At 45.7% G+C, this 23,723-nt stretch overlaps 1 protein-coding gene across 1 annotated transcript in view; it reads right to left on the reverse strand.

Moving 5' to 3' along the window:
- Positions 1-21,681, reverse strand: part of LOC309564392 (uncharacterized protein) — a 135,317-nt gene extending 113,636 nt beyond the window's left edge. The window contains exons 1-2 of the mRNA XM_082269021.1: positions 21,550-21,681; positions 18,970-19,113 (exon numbers count right to left, since the gene is read on the reverse strand). Coding sequence (XP_082125147.1) covers positions 18,970-19,113; positions 21,550-21,627 — 222 coding nt within the window. The 5' untranslated portion in view covers positions 21,628-21,681. The remainder of the gene's footprint in view (positions 1-18,969; positions 19,114-21,549) is intronic.
- Between the last annotated feature and the right edge of the window lie 2,042 nt (positions 21,682-23,723).

The raw sequence follows: 23,723 nt of genomic DNA on the forward strand, positions 1-23,723 counted from the left end.
TCCCACTGACACCAATGATGGGGCACTATTCCTCCCACTAATACCAATGATGGGGCATTATTCCTCCCACTGATACCAATGATGGGGCACTATTCCTCCCACTAATACCAATGATGGGGCATTATTCCTCCCACTGATACCAATGATGGGACACTATTCCTCCCACTGACACCAATGATGGGACACTATTCCTTCCACTGACACCAATGATGGGACACTATTCCTCCCACTGACACCAATGATGGTGCACTATTCCTCCCACTGACACCAATGATGGGGCATTATTCTTCCCACTGATACCAATGATGGGGCACTATTCCCCCCACTGACACCAATGATGGGGCACTATTCCTCCCACTGACACCAATGATGGGGCACTATTCCTCCCACTGATACCAATGATGGGACACTATTCCTCCCACTGACACCAATGATGGGACACTATTGATCTTTTATTGAAAAGAATCAAGCAACATATTTTATACAAAAGTAAAAAACAGAACTATAGTACAATATTCCAACAGAAAACAAAGGAATACACATCCATGTGCAGAATATATACAATATATACATAATCCACTTCCAACATTTTTAGAAAACTATTTACATAAAGCAGCAGAGAGGACCTAAGAGGCACAACCCATCACCTATGTATGCAGCCATTTATCAAAAACTGAGCATTAAGAAAAAATCTAGGGTGATAAGAGACAGAAAGCCACACCCAGGACAGAGACTCCTGGCAGTCAGGGAGGCTTGAAACCCCTCCACGCCTTCAACCAAGCCCTCTGACCCCACTTGTCTCTCTCAAGCGCCCGAATCTTCCCCACCTCATGCAGAATGTCACACACCACCACCTGAACAGGAAGGATTTTACGCCGAAGGGTGACCTGACACCGTGCGTTCCAGGTGTAATAACGGACTACTAAGCTAACTAAAAAAAGTGTATCCAAACAAAAGCCCCCACCAGTATTGAATGCTCCATACACCCACTCAGCATAACCCAGCCTGGAGAGGAAAGGAACACCGAGGGCCCGCCCCACCTGTTTGTATACCTCTATGTTAAAAGGGCAACGAAGCAGAAAATGGTCCATAGTCTCCTCCTCACCTGAACATTCCTCCCGAGGACAACCACGATCCATCCCACTGCGGAATTTCAAATTGCCCCGAACATAGAGCCTCCCATGGAAGCACAACCAGGCCAGATCCCTGATTTTAAGGGGGACTCTAGCCAAATTAATCAATCTTAACCCTTCCCTCAAAATTGGGCCTGGGCAATCCCTTAAGGCCAGTGGGTCATGAAAGACTTCGCTCAAGACTCGGCTCATAAGGACTTTCCTCGGAGCAGATCTGAGATCTTCAGCCGACAGTCGCCACTGCCGCAGCAACTTCAGACACGGAGCGACATAGGCTGGGAGCTGACCACGATGACCCCTGAGATTCTTCACTTGGCCACCTTCTTCCCAAAGTCGCAGAAAAGGCCTAAACCAAGATCTAAACATGCCTGTCCATCCAGGAGGTTCCACTGCAAGCATACTACCAATGTTAAACTTGAGAAATAGCAGTGAAAAGAAAAGAACGGGGTTGACCATACCTAAGCCACCCTCCCTCCTGGATAGATAGGTGACATTCCTCTTGATGGGGTTCAGTCTGTTCCCCCACAGCATCTGGAAGAACACACTATAGATCCTAGCATAGAGAGACACTGGCAAGATGCAGACAGGGCTGACATACAAGAAGATCGGTATCAGGTAAGTCTTAATCAGATCAACCCTTTCCCTCAGAGATAACTTCCATCTCTTCCAGCTGACCACCTTAGTATTGGCAACTTCCAGCCTGCCTTCCCAGTTTTTAAGGCCATAATCGCCAGGTCCGAATTCAATGCCTAATATCTTAATTTTTTCCTGGGGCACTGGAAAGGTGTCCGGGAGATCAAACCCCTCACCTTCCTTTCCCATCCAAAAAACTTCACTCTTTTCCTGATTGATCTTGGAGCCTGATGCTTCAGAGTACCGTGATGTCAGAGAGACCACCTCCTCTGCTTCATCTGTCCCAGTGACAATCACTGACACATCATCCGCATAGGCAACAACCCTCAAAGGCGGCTCACCCGGGATTCCCACTGGTACCCCACACAACATGCTGCTCTCTAGCCTCCTGATGAAGGGGTCGATTGCAAACACATAGAGCAGAGGACTCAGGGGACAACCCTGGCGCACCCCAGAACCAACCTCAAAGGACTGTCCAACCCAACCATTAACAAGAGGGAAGCTTTCTGCCCCCTTATACAAGACTTTTAACCAATCGACAAAACCACCCGGCAGACCGTACTTACTAAAGAGCAACCACAGGTACTCATGGTTGACACGATCGAAAGCCTTTGCCTGATCCAATGCCAGTAAATACTTTCCCCAGCCTGCAGCCCTGCACTGCTCCAAGGCCTCCCGGACAGCTAAAACCGCTGTGAAGGTGCTCCTACCCTGGATCGAACAGTGCTGATGGCGAGAAAGCAAAGACTCTGCTACTGCCGATAGGCGCCAGAAAAGTATCTTCGCCAGCACCTTTCTATCGACATTGAGAAGGCTGATGGGGCGCCAATTCTCAATCATCGAAGGATCTTTACCTTTTGAAAGAAGAATCACAGCTGAGTGTCTCATGGAAGGGGGAAGCACCCCCTCAGCAAGACAACTGTTAAAAATCTCTACCAAATGTGGGGCCAGAATAGACTTAAAGGCTTTGTAAAACTCAGCCGTCAGACCATCCGGTCCAGGTGACTTCTTGATGGCAAGCTGTTCAATTGCCCTCGTCACCTCTTCAACTGTGATCTCTTCTGTCAAATTCATCAAAGGGACATCTCCACCATTTAGACCTGGAGTAGAGTCCAAAAAGCTTTCCATCTTGTCTCGGTCAAGCTCTTTCCTCCCAAGAAGTTCAGCATAAAAAGACCTCACGACCTCCAGGATCCCTGACCTGGACTTTGTCAAGGAACCTGTACTATCCTTAAGGCCAACGACCATCTTAACAGCTACACCCTGTTTGCAGTTCTGGTAAGGGTCAGGCGAGTGGTATTTCCCATAGTCCCGCTCCAGAACCAAAGAGGTATGCCGATCATATTGACACTTCCTGAGGAGGATTTTCACTTCAGAGATTGCCCCAGGATCTCCTCCTCTCGAGACAAGAATATCCAGCTTCCTCCGCAAACGTTGGTAGGTCATGTATCTATTAAACTGTTTTTTATTGGCTAGGCCCCTGAAGAATCCAGCAATCCTCTTTTTGGTCAGCTCCCACCACTCAGCCTTGCTGCTACAAAAGTCCAGGATGGTCACCTGTGCCTGAAAGAATTCCTCAAAGGATTGTCTAACATGTTCTTCCTCAAGGAGAGTCGAATTCAATCTCCAGATGCCTTTGCCCCTCTGAGGGAAGTCTGAAGCATTCAAGACCACAGATAGCATACAGTGATCAGAGAACTCCACTGCCTGCACCACTGGGGGTGAGAAAGCAGAGGCCTCCTTCAAAAAAAACCTATCTATCCTACTCTGACTATTACCTCGATGAAAGGTGAACCCTGTGACATCCGGAAGGTGCTTAATGTGCACATCCACAAGACCAGCATCCCTAACCATACTATTTAAAAAAACGCTATCATATCCCAGCCGGTCATTGAAGTCCTTCCTGTCCTTGGGCCTAGTCACAGTATTAAAGTCACCTCCAAAAACCACTTGCCGGGATGTAAAAAGAAATGGCTTGATCCTTGTAAAAAGGCATTTCCTGTCCCACTTTGTGTGCGGCCCATAAATATTAATTAGGCGCAGGTCCTGCCCTCCCACAAGGACGTCTAAGACCATACATCTCCCAATCTCCACCTCAATAACCCGCCGGACAGTTACCATGCCGGTTTTAAACAACACCACCACCCCGCTGTAAGGCTCGGCCGCAAGAGACCAGTAAGATGGACCATACCTCCACTCTCTCTTGGCCATATGAATATCTGCCAAGGAGGTGAGCCTAGTCTCTTGCAAAAATAAAATTTCAGCATCTAATTGGCTGAACAAAAAGAAGGCCATAGAAAGAGCTCTTACCGACTTAATACTGGCGACATTTATTGTCACCACTTTTAACGGAGGGGGAACCGCCATTTGGGTTATTGGGTGGATTGCTTCTTAGCTCCCCTCTGCTGCTCATCACCAGAAGCCTCTCTTTTTCTTGAGGCCTCCTCCAACTCCATTTCTGAATCTGAATTTTGTTCAGAGGAAGCTCCAGATGAGGAAATATCCCAAGCGGAAGCCCTAGAACGGTTGGGGACAGACACTGGGGCTTCCTGTCCCTGTTCCGTCCTCACCGCCTGTCTCTTCCGCCTCACAACCCTCCTTCTCTCCTCCAGGTACTGCAGGTCAGACTCCGAGATGTTTTCATCTCTTGTTTTTTTCTTCAAAGTCTTCGCAGAAGACTTCTTTACAGAAGAAGCAGCAGCACCCTTTTTGGCACATGCCACCGCTCCAGGTGGGGGGGGATCTTCCCTTAAGTCAGACCTAGGAGACTCATGGGGCAAGACTGACTTGGGGGGCACAGACTTAGAAGGTTCTGACACAAGAGGAGCGGGTACAGTAGGCTGGGGGGACACAGAGACAGCCACAGAAGGAATACCTACAGACACAGGAGGGTTGGCCACAGAAACTGGGGAGGGATCCTGAACAGGACCTGGGGGGTCAGTCACCGCAGAGGAGGATGGTACACCAGGGGCCTCATCCTCCATCCCGTCCAGCCTCAACAGCTCATCTACTACCTCCTTCTCCATATTGTGCCAGGCCTCCGGACATCGGCTGTAGGGGTGGCCAAGGCGCAAGCACAGGTTGCACCTTATCGCCTGGGTGCAGTCCCTGGCCACATGACCCTGTCCCCGACATACCGAACATATTAAGGCTGAACAGGAGGAGCTAAAGTGCCCCTTTTCTCCACAGCGGTGACACAGCTTTGGCTGACCAGGATAAAAAACAGTCATCCTATCCCTCCCTATGAAAGCCGAGGAGGGCAGGTGACGGACAACATTCCCATCCCTGGCCAACCTGACCGTTACTGACCAACCCCCAGTCCAGATGCCACGTTCATCAAGGATTTTATTTGGCGTTGTCAAAACCTCACCATAATTCCTTAACCAGACCTCCAAGTCCCGAGCAGGAACACTCTCGTTAGTGAGGATGATGGTTATTTTTTTAACCGTTGATCTTTGTGAAACAGCAACTGGTGCCAGATCTTCCCATTCGGGTCTTGACCTGCACCGAGCCTCATATCGTTCCCAGAACAGGTCAAGACCCTCTGGCCTGGTGAAGCTGATTGTGTACTCCCGGCTCCCAGCTACATGTATTAGGGCATAAAGGTCATTCGCCCCAAAGCCCATCTCCAAAATCATATCCACCACCACACGCCGTGCTGGAGAGACTGCACCACCTTCCCATTTAAGAATGACTACATTACGCCTTGGACCCCCAGCAGAAGCCAGAGACCCAAGACCGGAACCAGGGGTGCTCAAAGTGGCAGTCTGTGGTGTAAATCTCTGCCTGGAAGCAGGGTTCCTCATTGGCTGCAGCCCTGGCTTAATAATATTACCAGGTGCAGAGCGTACCACCTGAGCAAAAGAGGGCTTATCAGGGCCAAGACCCCACACTGATGTGACTTTAGGCGGTACATTATTATTATTATCCTTATTATTAACTGCTTGTACTGAGCCAGCAGGATTGTCTATTGCACACATATTGGCAGCACTATTCAGAACACCTGAAATAGAAGAATCGTTAGAAGAATCGTTACAATCACCATTCATTATCACAGTGTCTGCTGTAGTACCACAGGTGGCCTGATGCTGCAGTGTAGAGTCCTGAACAACAGCTGTGACTGGACAAACAGCCTTGGGCTCAGCAAAAGGGGGGTTAATGGGTTGCTCAGGCTCTTGTAGTTCCTTTGCTGCAATGTCATTTTTTAAACGCAGTTTTTCCTGCAAGGAAACATCAGCAGCTGAAATATTGCTGGATATGAAATTACCAGCCTGGGTGTCATTGGGCAAAACATCAGTATTAGCCAAGGTGTTAAATGGCACAAAAATAGTTTTATCAGTCACTTGTGACTTGCTAGGTTTTACCTTATCAGGCACATTATCAGGTATGTTCTCCTCACCAAACACCAGCTGATCCGCCCGTACTGGAGACTCCACTGCCTGTATCACTCTCAGCATGCCTCCTGAGCCCTGAGAAGGCAACGGGCTGCTCACCTCACCTTGGGGGGGCAAGGGGTCAGAACTTGGGGTCCCCTCCTCCACCTCCATCTTTGCCATCCTTGCAAATCTGCGGTCATTGCAGAACTTTTCTTTAAAGGGCCCCTCTTTACCTTCCATCATGGCCACAATGGTTTCCTGGTGTTGAACCCGGACCTTTGCCAACTGGATTTCCGAATCCATAGATCCACGGCTGCGGCTGTGCAAACCTTCACGTTGCTTTCGCAGGCGTTTCAACTCTGCTCTCAGTTTGTAGAGCTGGTCTCTCTCCCTATTCAGGACCTTGATCCCGGCCACCACTCGCTCCCGAATGGACTCGGTATCCTCATCCTCACCAGGGGCAGAGAGATCTCCAGCCATGGCTTGTCCAGGAGCAGGTATGTCATCCATCAGCCCAGGGGATGGTTCAGAGCTTCCAGCAGGAGAGGCCCTGCTGGCCTGCATGGCCTCCCCAGATAAGGGCCAGCAGGGCTGGGAGAGATTTTACCGAACTCCCCTCTGACACAGATCACCTGGAGCAACTCCAGACACACAGCCAGAGAACCTTCCTGCAGCCACACCCGAAGCTGAATGATGGGAAACGACTCCTCCCACTGACACCAATGATGGAGCACTATTCCTCCCACTGACACCAATGATGGTGCACTATTCCTCCCACTGACACCAATGATGGGGCATTATTCTTCCCACTGATACCAATGATGGGGCACTATTCCCCCCACTGACACCAATGATGGGACACTATTCCTTCCACTGACACCAATGATGGGACACTATTCCTCCCACTGACACCAATGATGGTGCACTATTCCTCCCACTGACACCAATGATGGGGCATTATTCTTCCCACTGATACCAATGATGGGGCACTATTCCCCCCACTGACACCAATGATGGGGCACTATTCCTCCCACTGACACCAATGATGGGGCACTATTCCTCCCACTGATACCAATGATGGGACACTATTCCTCCCACTGACACCAATGATGGGACACTATTCCTTCCACTGACACCAATGATGGGACACTATTCCTCCCACTGACACCAATGATGGTGCACTATTCCTCCCACTGACACCAATAATGGGGCATTATTCTTCCCACTGATACCAATGATGGGGCACTATTCCCCCCACTGACACCAATGATGGGGCACTATTCCTCCCACTGACACCAATGATGGGGCACTATTCCTCCCACTGACACCAATGATGGGGCACTATTCCTTCCACTGACACCAATGATGGGACACTATTCCCCCCACTGACACCAATGATGGGGCACTATTCCCCCCACTGACACCAATGATGGGGCACTGTTCCTCCCACTGATACCAATGATTGGGCATTATTCCTCCCACTGACACCAATGATGGACTATTCCTCCCCACTGATACCAATGATGGGGCACTATTCCCCCCACTGACACTAATGATGGGGCACTATTCCTCCCACTGACACCAATGATGGGGCACTATTCCTCCCACTGACACCAATGATGGGGCACTATTCCTCCCACTGACACCAATGATGGGATACTATTCTTCCCACTGACACCAATGATGGGGCACTATCCCTCCCACTGACACCAATGATGGGGCACTATTCCTCCCACTGACACCAATGATGGACACTATTCCTCCCACTGACACCAATGATGGACACTATTCCTCCCACTGATACCATTGATGGGGCTAACCAGCTGCTAGGCTGTTATTACAAGCAGCAGGAGGGGACGCCCCCCCCCCATTCCCCCACCTTCTGCAGCTCACTCAGGCTCTTCCGTTCCACTGGGAGACCTGAGCTACTAGCCGGCACATCCTCCGGCTGGCCAGAGACCGGAACAAAGCCGGGATCAGCTTTGATTGGTTCGCCACCATGATAACCCGTAAGTGAAGATCACTTCTGGTTTACCGGCATCTTAACGGCGCCATGTTTTTGAAAATCGAAAGTATTAAAAAAACGCCTATCTTGAAGTTTTGTATGCTTTCAAGTGCAAAAGAGGGATTTGGGGTCTTATAGACCACAGAGTCCTCCATATAGAGGACCTGTCATATGCCTATTGCTCTCACAAAGGATGTTTACAATATTTGTGACAGCAATAAAAGTGATTAAAAAAATGTAAAGCAACAGTGTAAAAAAAAAAAAATGTTTTTAAAGTGCCCCCTCCCCCCGTGCTAGCGCACAAAGGTGAACACGTGTGTCGGGTCCGCACGCGCGCAAACCGCCATCACACATGTGAGGTATTGAACCCTACGGACTAAGATTGGGATGCCATTAAAGTTCATGTGCGTGTAAAGGCAGGCGTCCCAATACTTTTGACAAAATAGTGTATGTTTAGGTTTAAGGCTGGGTTCACACTGATGTGATTTGGATGCGGGTGAGTGTGACCGGGTCTCAAAAGAGCCGATTCACACAGACTTAGGGCAGCTGTGGTCAAGTTTGCAAAAGAGTCTTGTGCGTCTTTGGCTCAGTTTCAGGTCTGAATTCAGGCAAAAATTCAGGCCTGATTCTCCCCTGAAACAATGAAAGGGGATGCACCAGACCCCTGCTGTGAGCCCCAATGCAGCGTGTGTGAACCCAGCCTAAAGGGATGAGGGTGGCAACCCTACTCACCCATATGATAGATAAAGAACAAGCAGTATCCGGACAGGTTCGTCTAGTGCCCAGAGCAAGGATGCGGAACTGCGCCCCCCTCCCCCACTGGTAATGCATGCCATAAAATGGGTTTGCTGCCCTGTGTTCATTTTCTGCCCCTTTGCTCCGGTGTGCCCAGGGCAGCTGCCCCTCCTGGCACCCCTTGTTACAGCCCTGGGAACAAGTAATTGTGATTAATGGTAACAAAAACTAGAGTCCACACTATGGTTTACCAATTAGAACTTTATTTTATTGCTGTCACGTAATGCAAATCTTTATGTAACGTAAATAAGAAGACAATCTGGGTCCCCACCATGGTTCCCTTGAGAACTTCAGTAAAGTGGAAATCCAACCTCAATTTTTTTCTAGTTCTGACAGAATGGAGAAGGCGAAAGCCTTTGTCAGGTTTTTGTTATCTTCATCCGTGTTGAGGAAATTTCTTGACTTTTCATCTCAGTAACAACCATCATCAGGACTGGAAGCCTCGCGCCAGTGGGGACATATACAACCATTAGAAACAGATCAAACTCTACTAAATAATAAATGGTTTTATTCATATCTGTGTACTTGTTGGGGAGAAACCCCAGAACAATGAAGGGTGAAAACATTTTTTTTTTTACCTTCATGCATTCTATGCCCCCCTCCGATCCACCGATGTTCACAATAGCCTTGGCTGTAAGGGGGCTCTCCCTCCACATTGACTGAGACAGCAGCGGGAGCCCACTCCTGTCAAACACAGCCAGGGAGCCAATGAGGAGAGAGCAGGGGGCGGGACCGAGCGTGGCTCTGTGTGTTTTATAGACGCATAGAGCAGTGGCTCAGAAAAAAGCACGCAGCAGTGCCCCCAGGGCAAGGGGCTTTCACTGGGAGGCACTGCTCAAGAGGGGGGAGCCAGGGGCCTTGGCAGGGACCAGAAAAAAAGAAGCATCGGGGCAGCTCTGTGCAAAACCATTACACAGAGCAGGTAAGTACAACACGTGTAGCACTGTCCCTATAGGGCTTGCTTTGTGATGACTTCTTGGGTCTCCCTCTGATTACCTGCAGACAGTCACTAAGGGAATTTTCACATATCCATCCTTACTCCGGTTTGCTCGTTACTCAATAAACAGTCCAGGAATATTTGGTTTTATATTTATTGTGGAACTTGGATGGGAGAAGGGAATGGTGGGATAATCCAACTAAACTATTCACAGTAGATAAGGACAACTCTCACTTGGCCTCACCAGATTACTTGTGGAAGCAGACACACTGCTTTTACCATATTGCCACTTGTATGGAAAAATTTAAGTCGTTTTGCCCAACAGACTTGAAACAAACTACTTTATCTTCGGGACACTCTCTAGTGTCCCCTTGACTGACATCCATCAACTGACTCTTTTAGTTAAATGTGTGGCCCTCACATGACAGGCCCCATGACACAGATTTGTACTCACTGTATCCTGAATCAGATCCTTTCCAGTGTCTCCCTTCCAGTCAGTTCTGCAGGACTTCTGGATTCAGCTCCTCTCCAACATTTAGGCCCTCAGGTCGTCCACCCAAGGCCGCATGGTAGCTTCTACAGAGGAGGGGCAGCTGCCCCCTCCCTCTGGGATCTCGCCCTTGCCATTTATACCGTCACCCAGCATGCACAGAGGCACATTCCTATGCCAATCACCAGGGCTGTAACAATACCTTTTCCCTCATTTGTCAGGTTTCCTCCCACTGTCCAATATGCCTCTCTATTGGACCAGTGTGAAACATTTCAGACAAGCTGAGCTGCACCTGAGCACCATGAGCAGACCCTACCAATGGATCCTGCTCTCTGGTAGGCAGGGAGCACTATACATTTACCTGGCAATCTCTCTGGTAAGCAGAAAGACACAAAAGCTATACTCTCTTCTAGCACCTACCTAGGAGGGTGCTACACATGTTTGGTATTAGAAATTGTTAAAAAAAATGAAGCTTTATTATCACTTTAAGTATAAAGCAACCTGAGCAACACGAAGATGAACAATAAATTATAAATTAAAAAATGAATTTATTGTCAGTAATGAAATTAGAAACTAGATCACTCCGCAGCCATAAAACAAAAATATTCCATATGGTTTGGCTGATCCTTTCAGACGCCCTCTTTATCGTACGATTGTTCTACGGACATAACCATTCAACCTATAGAACTTCACCGTCAGTTTTCCAGCGGAGTCCGGTGGTGTGTCTTCTGGTGGAAACTGAGTGACATTTTGTACGCAAACAATTTGCCGCATTCTGAGCAGGAAAATGGTTTCTCCCCGGTGTGAATCCTCATGTGATTATCACGGGGCCCTTTTTCAGAGAAGCGCTTTCCGCACTCACAGCATGAAAACGGCTTCTCCCCGGTGTGAATTCTTATGTGCACATTAAGGTTTCCCTTTCTCTGGAAGCATTTGCCGCACTCTGGACATAAAAATGGCTTCTCGCCGGTGTGAACTCTGTGGTGTTGAATTAGATCTGATCTCGTCTTGAAGGACTTCTCACACTCGGAACACGGAAAGGCTTTTTTGCTGGCGTTAGTTCTCCGATTTACAACAGGGTCATGTTTTTTCATGCTTGATTTTTCACAACCCTGAAAAGAATGTAAAAAAAGAAAGGAGCTATCATGAGCTTGCCATAATCCTAAAAATAGTAAAGGAGCAATGACGGATGTCATTACATTCGTCATTTCTCCTGAAAAGAATGTAACTTTTTGTGAGAAGATTTCTCGGGATTAGAAGGATGTGGTGGTTGTGCTGGAATGTGAAAGCTTGGCTGGACCTTTGGGAGAATAGTATGTCATTTATTTTTGGGTTCCTTAGAATTAAACTGATCTCTGGATCTTACCGGAGGCTTAAGATTGTGATTTATATTTTGAGTAACAATGATTGTTCCTGGAGGACACTGTTCCATGCCATTATCTTCTTTGGTATAATCTGCAGGTAAAATAAGACGTCCGTCTGGGGTCTTCCAGGCGTTGGCTCCGTCTGTTGAAACTTCTTTGGTATAATCTGCAGGTAAAATAAGATGTCCCTCTGGGGTCTTCCAGACGTTGGCTCCTCCTGTTGAAATTTCTTATTAATTAATAGTACTGTAGCATTGTTCATGTTTTGCATTTAGTAATCATGTATGTTGGTCTAAGGCCCCTTTCACACAGGCGGACCGTTCAGATCCGCCTGTCCGTTTTTTTGGCGCATCTGAACGGATGTCCCATGCATCTCTATGGGGCATCGGATGTCAGCGGAGACATGTTCGCTGACATCCGATCTGTCAAATCTGGATGGATGGAAACCCTATTTTCAATCCGTCCAGCGGATCGGATGGGATCGGATGAGAACAGACATCCGATTCCCTCATAGAGAACAGCGGGGACCTGACAGCTGTGTCTCTGCACACAGCGCGGAGACACAGCTGCCATGCGCCTGCTTAGCGGATCGATCCCCTGATGAGATAAACGGAGTCCGCCGACGGACTCCCTTGGGTGAAAGGGGCCTAATAGTCAACTATTCCCTGGCTAGATCTCTGCCACAGAATTAGGGACAGTGATAGCAACAACAACGCAAGGATAAAAGTCAGATAAGGTGTACAATGCAACCAAAGCAACTATAGCGCACTGGTGGAGGTGTACATATACGAATGACCAGGACATTTTTTCTTAAAGAATAGGTGCAAGAACTCCCCTTTTCAGAGTCACCCCTTGTCTTGTAAACAAAAAAAAGTGCGACAATTCTGAAAAAAATATATATTTTTTTACTTTCTGCTATAAAACATATCCAATGAAAAAAATTCAAAAATCTAATTTTTTCATCATTTTAGGCCGATTTGTATTCTGCCACAGGTTTTTGATAAAAATAATTCCCAATAAGTGTATATTGGTTGGTTTTCGCAAAAGTTATCCCATCTACAAACTAGGGGAAAGATTTATGTCATTTTTATTTATTTATTTTTTACTAGTAATGGCGGCGATCAGCATTTTTTTAGCGGGACTGCGACATTGCGGCGGACAGATCGGACACCTACCTGACATTTTTGGGGGGACCAGGGACATTACTACAGTAATCAATGCTAAAAATATGCACTGTCACTGTACTAGCAGGGAAGGGGTTAACACCAGGGGCGATCAAAGGGTTAAAGTGGAGTTCCACCCTAAATTTATACTTACCTCCATCTTCTCGCTCCGGGTCACCTGAAAAACAAATGGATAATCGCAATTTTTTTTTTTTTTTTTTTACTTACCTCGTATAGAAGAAAATATACTCACCTTACTTCCTTCTTCCTCCCCTCGGCGGCCACGGCCCGTCGTCACTTCCTGGCTTTGCAATGATTCCTGGGAGCTGAACGTCATCTCTCCCAGGAATCAATGCGCCTGTACCGGCCCTGCCGTCACTTCCGGTGCACGCGCGTCATTCCCTTCTAAACAGCTTCTGGGCATGCCCAGAAGCTGTGGAGGGATGACGCGCACGCACCGGAAGTGGCGGCGGGGCCGGTGCAGTGCATCGTGGGACCGAAGAAGACGGAAGAGGACGCAGAAGAGGATCGCGCTGGCTTCAAGCTGCCCACACCTGAGATGGCAGCACTGGAGAATACTTTTTCAAGGTAAGTATTTCTCCTAAAAAGTAAGTGCAACCTGGGACAGATCAGAGGCTAGCCATTGTGGAATGTACTAGCCCTGACTGTCCCGGGGGTATTTTTATTAAAAAATGTATTCCCAGGGTGGAACTCCACTTTAAGTGTGCTCCTAGGGAGTGCTTTCTAACTGTGTGGGGATGTACTGAATAGATGAACACAGAGAACCGTTATTAAATAGTAGAAACACAGGATCCCTGTGTTCTTCTGTGACAGAACGGCGGTCTGCCTTGTTTACATAGGCAGACTGCCGTTCTGTCTCCATGGGGAGCAATCGCGGGTGGCCAGCGGACATCGTGTCCGCTGGACCCGCTGATTGGCTCCCCCACTGGCTAATTGGCGCCTGTCTATTACACGAAGCGATGTACAGGTGCGTCATTTCACGTAAAAAAGAGCCGACCTGCCGCCGTAAAAAAACGGCGGCTGGTCAGCAAGTGGTTAAAAATAGGGCACCCTGTCTAAAAATTTCATTTGACAGTTTGCTGATTTTTCATCAGTTTTGATCAATTTGCATATCTGAACTCGAAAAAAAAAATATAAATGTGAAAAAATGAATGTGAAATAAAAATGTGAAGTGCTGTATCTAATACCTGAACTGACATCTTGTGAAGATTCCTTCTTCGTAATTGTCACCATCATTTCAACTTCTTCTACTGACAACGGATAACGGTTTGCATCCATCCTTTCTGCCTTTGTGACATCAGGTTTTATACCCATCACTCCTTCCCCCTGAATATCACAAAATGACGGTTAGCACCATTATCCTGAGACTACATAAAATAATATCATCGAATACAGTTTAGAGACAAGTCTAGGCAGGTGTAATTTGGCCTCCCTGCACTGGTGGCGCTGTTCGGCAGCCGATATGCAGAAAGGATGGTGGACAAGAGGAACTCTTGTTTCTCCCAGGCCTCCATAGGCATCATCAGGGGAGCAGCCATCTGGTTGGATGCTGCTGCTCTGAAAGACCTCTGTGGCCATCTTTAGTGTGGGCAGTGCTAATAAATAGCATTGTCCCAATGCAGGTGGCGTTCATTTGCAAAGTAGCTAGGACAGGGACAGGAATTAGTTGGCGAGGGACAGCGTGTCTAGCGTGGGGGAAGTTTCCCGAGGAGGAGGGAAAGAATAGGGATGACACATCAGCCTACAGTAAGGAATCCTTTCTACATTCGGGTGCCTCCTGTTTACTTTTCATACTGATCTCCCCCTCCACCAAAGACTGTTGATCTACACTCACCAACGTCTCTTCTATCTCTTTACCCTCAACTTTGTTGTCTTTCTGTTCTCCAACCTAAAGCCCAAAGATGAATACATAAAACATGAAAAAGTTACTGCAAATAAGTACCTCAGATTTTAAAATAAAATTTTCAGTTACTATTGCTCAGTCCCATCTACCTGATCATGGCAAGAGATGTTCATATCTTCCTGTATGGAATCCTGGGAATACAGAGGACCACCCTCCTCCATAGACTGCTGAGCTCCACTCACCAACATCTCTTGTTCTTCCTCCTTAACCTCAAATTTGATGCCTTTCCGTCCTTCACCCTAAACCCCAAAGATGATAGAATACATTGGTAAAAAAAAAAAAATGAATAAAAGAAAATAGAAGAATGTCCTATTATAGTCTAGAACCATTATTGAGTTCTGGATACTTAGTTCTATCTACCTGATCAGGTAATGCATAGTTATGATCTTCCAGTATGGAATCCCGGGAACACAGAGGATGGGGACATCTCTCTGGTGGGTTTCTGTTACTGGATCCATCTGCAAGAAACACACACACTGACGTACACCCGATGGCTTACACCCAAGAGTCCTCAGAACTTAGACAGGTAATAGCCAGACTGTTAATCCTAATTTTTATGGACAGCATAATGGCCAAAATGGTACCACTTGACTGGTGAAAAGCCAAACCGATCTTTATTTATAGGCATTTATAAAACATAACCATAAGTCAATAAGAACAAAAGACTCCAGCATAGTTCTAGTGACATAAAAATTGGTACTAGTTTTAGATACATATTGCCCTAGCAAAGTCAAACATCCTGTATAACCTAGGAATATAATAAATCAGCAATTACTATAAGTAATGCAAAGGGCTAACAGAGGAATTGCAATGAAGGCCCAAAAGAGGGCCAAATACCAGAGCCTACTGGGATCAGACAGTACAAATAAAACACAGAGTAGGGCCAGAAAAATGATCGGGGGGAAAGCAAAAAAAGGAAAATTTAAAAAAAAAAAAGGGGAGGGAAAACAGAACCTAGAACACAGAAAATAGAAAATCCATCCCTCCACCTAGGAGAGGAGGTATAGACACAATATCTAAAGCATTTAAACCAGTTCAAATCACCCCCAGTGAAGTTTTATGAAGATCTGCGTCAGAGAATACAATGTGCAAATCAGTATTCACATTTAAGAAACTTACAACATCAACTGCTTGTAGTTGTTAGAGATGGTACCAATCTTTAAAAAAAGGGCAGAGATATATACCTGGGAACTTCAGACCAATCAGTCTAACATCAATAGTATGTAAACTATTGGCGGGGATAATAAGGGGCTACATCCAATATTTTCCTGATGAAAACAGCATCACTAGTAGTAATTAGCATTGGTTTACGAAGGGTCGTTCTTGCCAAACCAACCTGTTAACATTCTACGAGGAAGTGACCCGCAATCCAGATAAAGGAAGGCCTATGGATGTGGTATAACTGGATTGTGCAAAAGCATTTGATACAGTCCCCCATAAATGCCTAATTTAAAAAATGAGTTGTGTTGGCATGAACCATAGGGTATGTACCTGAACAGAAAACTGGTTACAGGGGCGTGTCCAAAGGGTGGTGAAAAATAACAAGTACTCAGATCGGTCTGAAGTAGTAAGTTGGGTACCCCAAGGCTATGTCCTGGGATCATTTCTGTTTAATCTATTCATAAATTATATAGACACTGGTATAAATAGCTCAATCTCAGTTTTTGCTGATGACACAAAGCTAAGCAGGGCAATAGATTCACAGCAGGATATAGAAACTTTACAAGAAGACCTCAAAAAGATAAAGAGGTGGGCAACTACATGGCAAATGAGGTTTAATGTTGAAAAATGTAAAGTAATGCCCTTAGGGGCTAAAAATATGAATGCAAATTACTCACTAGGGGGAGAACCACTGGCTGAATCCAGGATGGGGGTCCTGGTAGATCACAGTCTAAGCAATGGCATGCAATGCCAAGCTGCAGCAAGCAAGGCCAGCAAAATAATAGCATAAAAAAGATTTACTCTAGAGATAAAACTATGATTCTACCACTTTACAAACTCTGGTCTGGCCACATCTCGCTGTCCAGTTCTGGTCACCAGTCCTCAGGAAATTGTGCTGGAACTGGAGAGTGTCCAAAGAAGGGCAACAAAGCTAATAAGGGGGCTGGAGGAGCTCAGTTACAAGGAACAAATACATGCATTAAACGTATTCTCCCTGGAGAAGAGACGCTTGAGAGGAGATATGATAGTGATATACAAACACCTCAATGGTGATTCTAGCATAGGGAGGAAACTATACAGTCTCAGGGAGCTTAAAAAGGGGCCACTCACTTAAATTGGAAAAGGAGTTTAACCTAAAACTACATAGGAGGTTCTTTACTGTCAGAGCAGGAAGGATGTGAAACTCCCTTCCACAATTGGTGGTGTCAGAGGGAAGTGTCAATAGTTTGATGGGAATCTTAGCGAATGCAATATACAGAGGTATGGTAAATGTTATTGACATAAACACACCCACGGGGGCACACCCACACAGGTTGAACAGGATGGACCAGTGTGTTTTTTAACCTCAAATACATTGTTTCTACGTGCTTATCAGATGATGAGGGATCTAGGTGGACCCTCCATACTGCTCTCTCCTTTACAATAAAGTCTCCTCTTACCCGGCGATGTGAGTGGCTGATTCTCCATCATGACGTCTTTGTGTCCTTCTGAATATGCCCACTTCATCATCACACTAACCTCCTCTTCTTCTTCTTTCTTTATCTCTTTTTTAATAGTAATATTAAAATTACTCCAGTTTTCCTTCTGAATGTAAATGTAAAAAGAAAAGTAGTAAAAGTGCAGCTAATGTACAGATCATAATAAATCAGTGATTATTGATCTTGTACCTGATGATGGTCAGAGATGGTGTGATCTTCCTGTGTGGAATCCTGGGAATACAGAAGACGGGGACATCTCTCTGGTAGATTTCCATTACTGGATCCATCTGTAGGAAACACACACACTGACTGAATACAAAGCACTGCTTATAGACCTCTTAACAAACAAGCAAACTAAATGCTTGATTGGACGTAACGCGTAAGGGCGGTCAGATCATGGGGTCAGATCATTGGGGGATCTAGGTGGACCCTCTGTACTGCTCTCTCCTTAACAGTAAATTCTCCTCTTACCTGGTGATATGAGGGGCGGCTGATCCTCCATCATGACGTTCTTGAAGAGATCCTTGTGTCCTTCTATATACTCCTTCTCCTTCATCACACTATCCTCCTCTTCTTCTTTTATCTCTTTTTTGATGCAAACATTATTATTGTTCCAGATTCCACTCTAAATATAGTAAAGTAAAGAATTGAAAATTCCTCTGCTCCTTCATGGAGACATCTTAAAGAGGTTGTAAACTCGTATAAATTTTTTTTTTTTTTTTTTTACACCCTGCAAAAGAAAGACATAATGAGCTAGTATGCATCGCTCATTATGCAATACTTACCTCAGAACGAGCCCCCGCCGTGCCGCTCACTCACCTCTATGACGGGCGACATGTCTAGTCGCCCGTCTTCCGGGATCGCGGCATCCGGCCATCTGATTGGCCGGAGCCGCGGTGACGTCACTCCCGCGCACGCGCGCGGGAGCCGACAGTCACGGCACGGGGCTCTGAAGGAACGGCACGATCGGCCGTTCCTTCAGAGCGCATGCGCCAGTGACGTCACTGGCGACATGTAAGGTAAATATCTCCTAAACGGTACATGTTTAGGAGATATTTACAGTACCTATAGGTAAGCCTTATCATAGGCTTGCCTATAGGTACAAGTTGTAGAGGAGGGTTTACTTCCTCTTTAACATCTTAGGTCACACTTATACAGACGTATGAGATCACATACAACATAAAATGAAGTGTATTTCTACACCCAGGAAGCCCAGGTCCTGGTACAGCCGCCCTTAGACCTGAATGGATGTGTGCCACTGTTCATGAGTATATGCCGGTACTTGTGTACAGTGTGTGGATATACTCCCGAAAACAAAAGAGTCACAGAGAAGGCAAGGCTTCTTGGGTGTAGAAATACACCCAACCCCGATTTTACATCATACTCAGCCTTATATGCCTGTATGCATGGAGCATTATAGGAAACTGACACACACAATGATACAGTCACCATCCAGACACATCCCTTGTCTGTTACTGGATAATGTCCCAGAATTCCCGGCACCGCTCACCTCTCCTGTCAGCAGCTCAATGAGCTTCTGGGTGACTTCCAAAATCTTCTGCTCATTGTTTCTTTCTGGAACAAGTAAGGAATGTAGAGGAACCATAATAGAATTCTGTCCATCTCCCGATGTCTTCTTCACAGCTATGTTATCCTGTAGAGAGAGATTATCAATCACTAGATACATTTCCCAACAAAAGATGTCACAACTTGCTGCCATCATTGTCCCTCTTTTCTATGAATTGGGCGACGGCATCTCCCTTTCCGAGTTAATGATATTTTTACCAGTTTTGTCTACAAAAATAATTGTTTTAAATTCCCAGATCTTAGAAACAGAAAAAAAAAAAAAAGATACCCTTGGTGATTTAAAAAATGGTTTAGAAACAAAAAGTTTGCAATTATCCAGCTGTCAGTGACATACATTCTGTAAGGGCTTCCATGTTCATCCAGTCTTCCTTCCGGGTTCGCAGCCTCCGACTACATGAGTGACCGGGGACATGATGACATCACTCCTACGCATGCTTCATGGGCTCTGAAGGGTCTGGCACTGTATGCTGAAAAAAAGCCCTGTGTACGTGTTCGTGATTTAGTGTCTTCGTTAGGGGGCACCAAAGACGTAGCAGAATACATTTTAGCCTAAATTTATGAAGAGATTTTATTTATATATTTTTTTTTTATTAACCGCTTGCCGACCGCCGCAAGTAGATATACTGCGGCAGTCAGCCCCGGCCAGGCAAAGTGACGTATATATACGTCACTAGCCTGTGACCGGTTTGTGAGCCAATAGCGGGCGAGCGCGCTCCCGCTGAGGCGCGCGCCCACCCAGGCTCGTTCACGGAGGAGTCCGCGCTTGTGACCGGCGGACCCGATGTCCACCGGTCACACTACGATCGTCGGTAGAGCGGGAGAAAGGCGGGCGGCTTATGTAAACAAGCCGCCTGTCATTCTCCCCTGTGTAAAAATGGAGATCAGAAGGTTCTACTATGTAGAACCGTTGATCTCTGTTTTTACAATAGTACACATGTCCCATCACAGTTAGAAACACGCCCCTAGGACACACTTAACCCCTCCCTCGCCAATAAAGTTAACCCCTTCCCTGCCAGTGTCATTTTTACAGTAACAGTGCATATGTATAACACTGATTACTGCAGTAATGTCACTGGTACCCCCAAAAGTGTCAAAAATGTCAGTCAGGGGTCCGATCTGTCCCAGGTGGAATCCCAGTCTTAGTCCGTAGGGTTCAATATTGAGTTGGCCCACCCTTTGCTGCTATAACAGCTTCAACTCTTCTGGGAAGGCTGTCCACAAGGTTTAGGAGTGTGTCTAGGGTCCGATCTGTCCGCCTCAATGTCGCAGTCCCGCAAAAAAAATTGCAGATCGCCGCCATTACTCGTTAAAAAAAACCACCAAAAATGACAAAAATCTTTCCCTTTGTTAGTAAACGCGATAACTTTTGCGCAAACCAATCAAAATACGCTTTTTGCGATTTTTTTTTTACCACACATATGTAGCATAAAACAAATTGGCCGAAAATGTTAAAAAATTTTGATTTTTACATTTTTTTGGGGAATTTCATATAAAAAAAATGTGAAAAATATTGTTATTTTTGCTAAATTTACGCTCTTTTTTTGCTTATAGCGCATGATCAAAAAAATCACACAGGTGATCAAATACCACCAAAAGAAAGCTCTGTTTGTGGGAAAAAAAGGACGTCAAATTCGTTTAGGTACAGCGTCGCACGACCGTGCAATTGTCCGTTAAAGTCACGCAGTAAAAAAAAAAAAAAAAAAAAAAAAATCGCAAAAAACCCCCTGGTCAGGAAGGGGGTAAAATCTTCCGGGGCTTAAGTGGTTAAATAGATCTTATAACAGAAAGTAAAAAATATATATATTATTTAATTTTTGGTCTTTATTCGTTTATATATTTAAATATTATAAATTATTAATATTCTTATTATAAATAAAAATGAAAAAAAAAAACCCAGTGGTGATCAAATACCACCAAAATAAAGCTCTGTTTGTGTGAAAAAAAATGATATAAATTTAATTTGCGTACAGCGTGCAGTTAAAGTAGCGCAGTTCTGAATAGCAAAAAATAGCCTGGTCATGGAGGGGGTAAAGTCTTTCGAAGCTGAAGTGGTTAAAGAAATGTGTAGTTTTTTTTTTTTCTGCCAATAAAAAAAAAAAAAAAAAATGGCCGTTAGACACTTCCCGTTGACTTGCTTCTGGATTAAAACTGTGATCCCAGAAATTTGTATCAATTTTGTTAGCAAAAAATGTTTTAAATGATGAGATATCAGGAAAATAAAATTCAGGAAAAAAGTATATCCGTGATGATTTAATAGCAAAAAAAAAAAAAAAAAAACAACAACAAAAAAGCTTATTATTATCCAGGTGTCAGTAACACAAATTCTGTAAAGTGTTGTCTTGTAACTTCTAGGTTAAAAAAACATTTCATCCAAAGTTGTAATTTTTTTGTCAGTTAAAAAAAAATGTTACGGGAAAAAAGAAAAAAACTACAAACATATTTCTTAGACCTTTTGCAGTGATTTGTTGCTGGAATAAAACTGTGCTCCCAGAATCCTCCTCACCTCCCCGGTCAGCAGGTAGATGATCTCCAGGGTGAGCTGTAATATCCTCTCCGTCAGGTTCGTGCAGTTTGCCTCCATCGCTCCCAACTCTGTTCCATTCACTTCCTGATACAATAGTGCCCATCCCCCCAATGCTCAGCGTCATGGGTAAAAGGAAAGCTCTTTTGTGATTGGTTCTTCTTGGCCATTTTGTTGTAGTCCAGCAGATTTGAAGGAACACGCTGTTCCTCATGAAATTACGCTCAAAAGTGAGGACTTCTACTAATACCCTCTAAAAATTGCCATCAGCCGAGAGTAGGATGAATGTCTAAGACGTGAGTGACGTGTTCACTTAGTTGTATGCCAATATTATTATTATATAGGATTTATATAGGACCAACAGTTTGTGCAGCGCTTTACAATATAATGTCTTCATATATGAACCACAACAATATGGCTGCCCCCAGGAGCATATTGTCTGTAGACCTCAGCATCTCCTAAGGGCTCTCACCTCCACAGTCATGCGGGCAGGCTGGTTGCTCCCACCAGTGCCTATCACAGCCATTCTCAACCTTTTCGACACAGGGGAGCCCTTGCAATAACTTTGCGGTCTTAGGGAACACCTGCTAAAAATTACTATATCTACATCTCATGATACATTGGTGCAGTGAGTGGTCTCCAAACTTCGGCTCTCTGCTTGCCTTTTTCCAGTCCTGGGGGTACTATTCCTTCCACTGAAACCATTGAAGGGGCACTATTCCTTTCACTGATATCAATGATGGAGCACTATTCCTCCCACTGACACCAATGATGGAGCACTATTCCTCCCACTGACACCAATGATGGGGCACTATTCCTCCCACTGACACCAATGATGGTGCACTATTCCTCCCACTGATACCAATGAAGGGGCACTATTGTTCCCACTGATACCAATGATGGGGCACTATTCCTCCCACTGATACCAATGATGGGGCACTATTCTTCCCACTGATACCAATGATGGGGCACTATTGCTCCCACTGATACCAATGATGGGGCACTATTCTTCCCACTGATACCAATGATGGGGCACTATTCCTTCCACTGATACCAATGATGGGGCACTATTCCCCCAACTGATTCCAATGATGGGGCACTATTCCTCCCACTGATACCAATGATGGGGCACTATTCCTCCCACTGACACCAATGATGGGGCACTATTCCTCCCACTGACACCAATGATGGGGCACTATTCCTCCCACTGATACCAATGATGGGGCACTATTCTTCCCACTGATACCAATGATGGGGCACTATTCTTCCCACTGATACCAATGATGGGGCACTATTCCTCCCGCTAATACCAATGATGGGGCACTATTCCTCCCGCTAATACCAATGATGGGGCACTATTCCTTCCACTGATACCAATGATGGGGCACTATTCCCCCCACTGATACCAATGATGGGGCACTATTCCTCCCACTGATACCAATGATGGGGCACTATTCCTCCCACTGACACCAATGATGGGGCACTATTCCTCCCACTGACACCAATGATGGGGTACTATTCCTCCCACTGACACTAATGATGGGGCACTATTCCTCCCACTGACACTAATGATGGGGCACTATTCCTCCCACTGACACCAATGATGGAGAACTTCTTATTCCACTGAAACCAATGATGGGGCACTATTCTTTTCACTGATACCAATGATGGGGCACTATTCCTCCCACTGACACCAATGAAAGGACACTATTCATCCCACTGACACCACTGACACCAATGAAGGGACACTATTCCTCCAACTGACACCAATGAAGGGGGAAACTTTTTCTCCCACTAACACTGCATTAGTGTGATGGTCTGCCTGCCTGCCTTTACACAAACATGAACGATAATGGCATCCCAGTCTAAGTTGAACTTGACTGGCCTGCACAGAGTCCTGACCTCAACTCAAAAGAACACCTTTGGGATGAATTAGAACAGAGACTGCGAACTAGGCCTTCTCATCCAACATCAGTGCCTGACCTCACAAATGCACTTCTGGAAGAATGGTCAAACATTCCTATAGACACACTCCTAAACCTTGTGGACAGCCTTCCCAGAAGAGTTGAAGCTGTTATAGCAGCAAAGGGTGGGCCAACTCAATATTGAACCCTACGGACTAAGACTGGGATTCCACCTGGGACAGATCGGACCCC

Source organism: Pelophylax lessonae (genome assembly GCF_965119305.1).
Source record: "Pelophylax lessonae genome assembly, chromosome: 9".
Classification (NCBI taxonomy): Eukaryota; Metazoa; Chordata; class Amphibia; order Anura; family Ranidae; genus Pelophylax; species Pelophylax lessonae.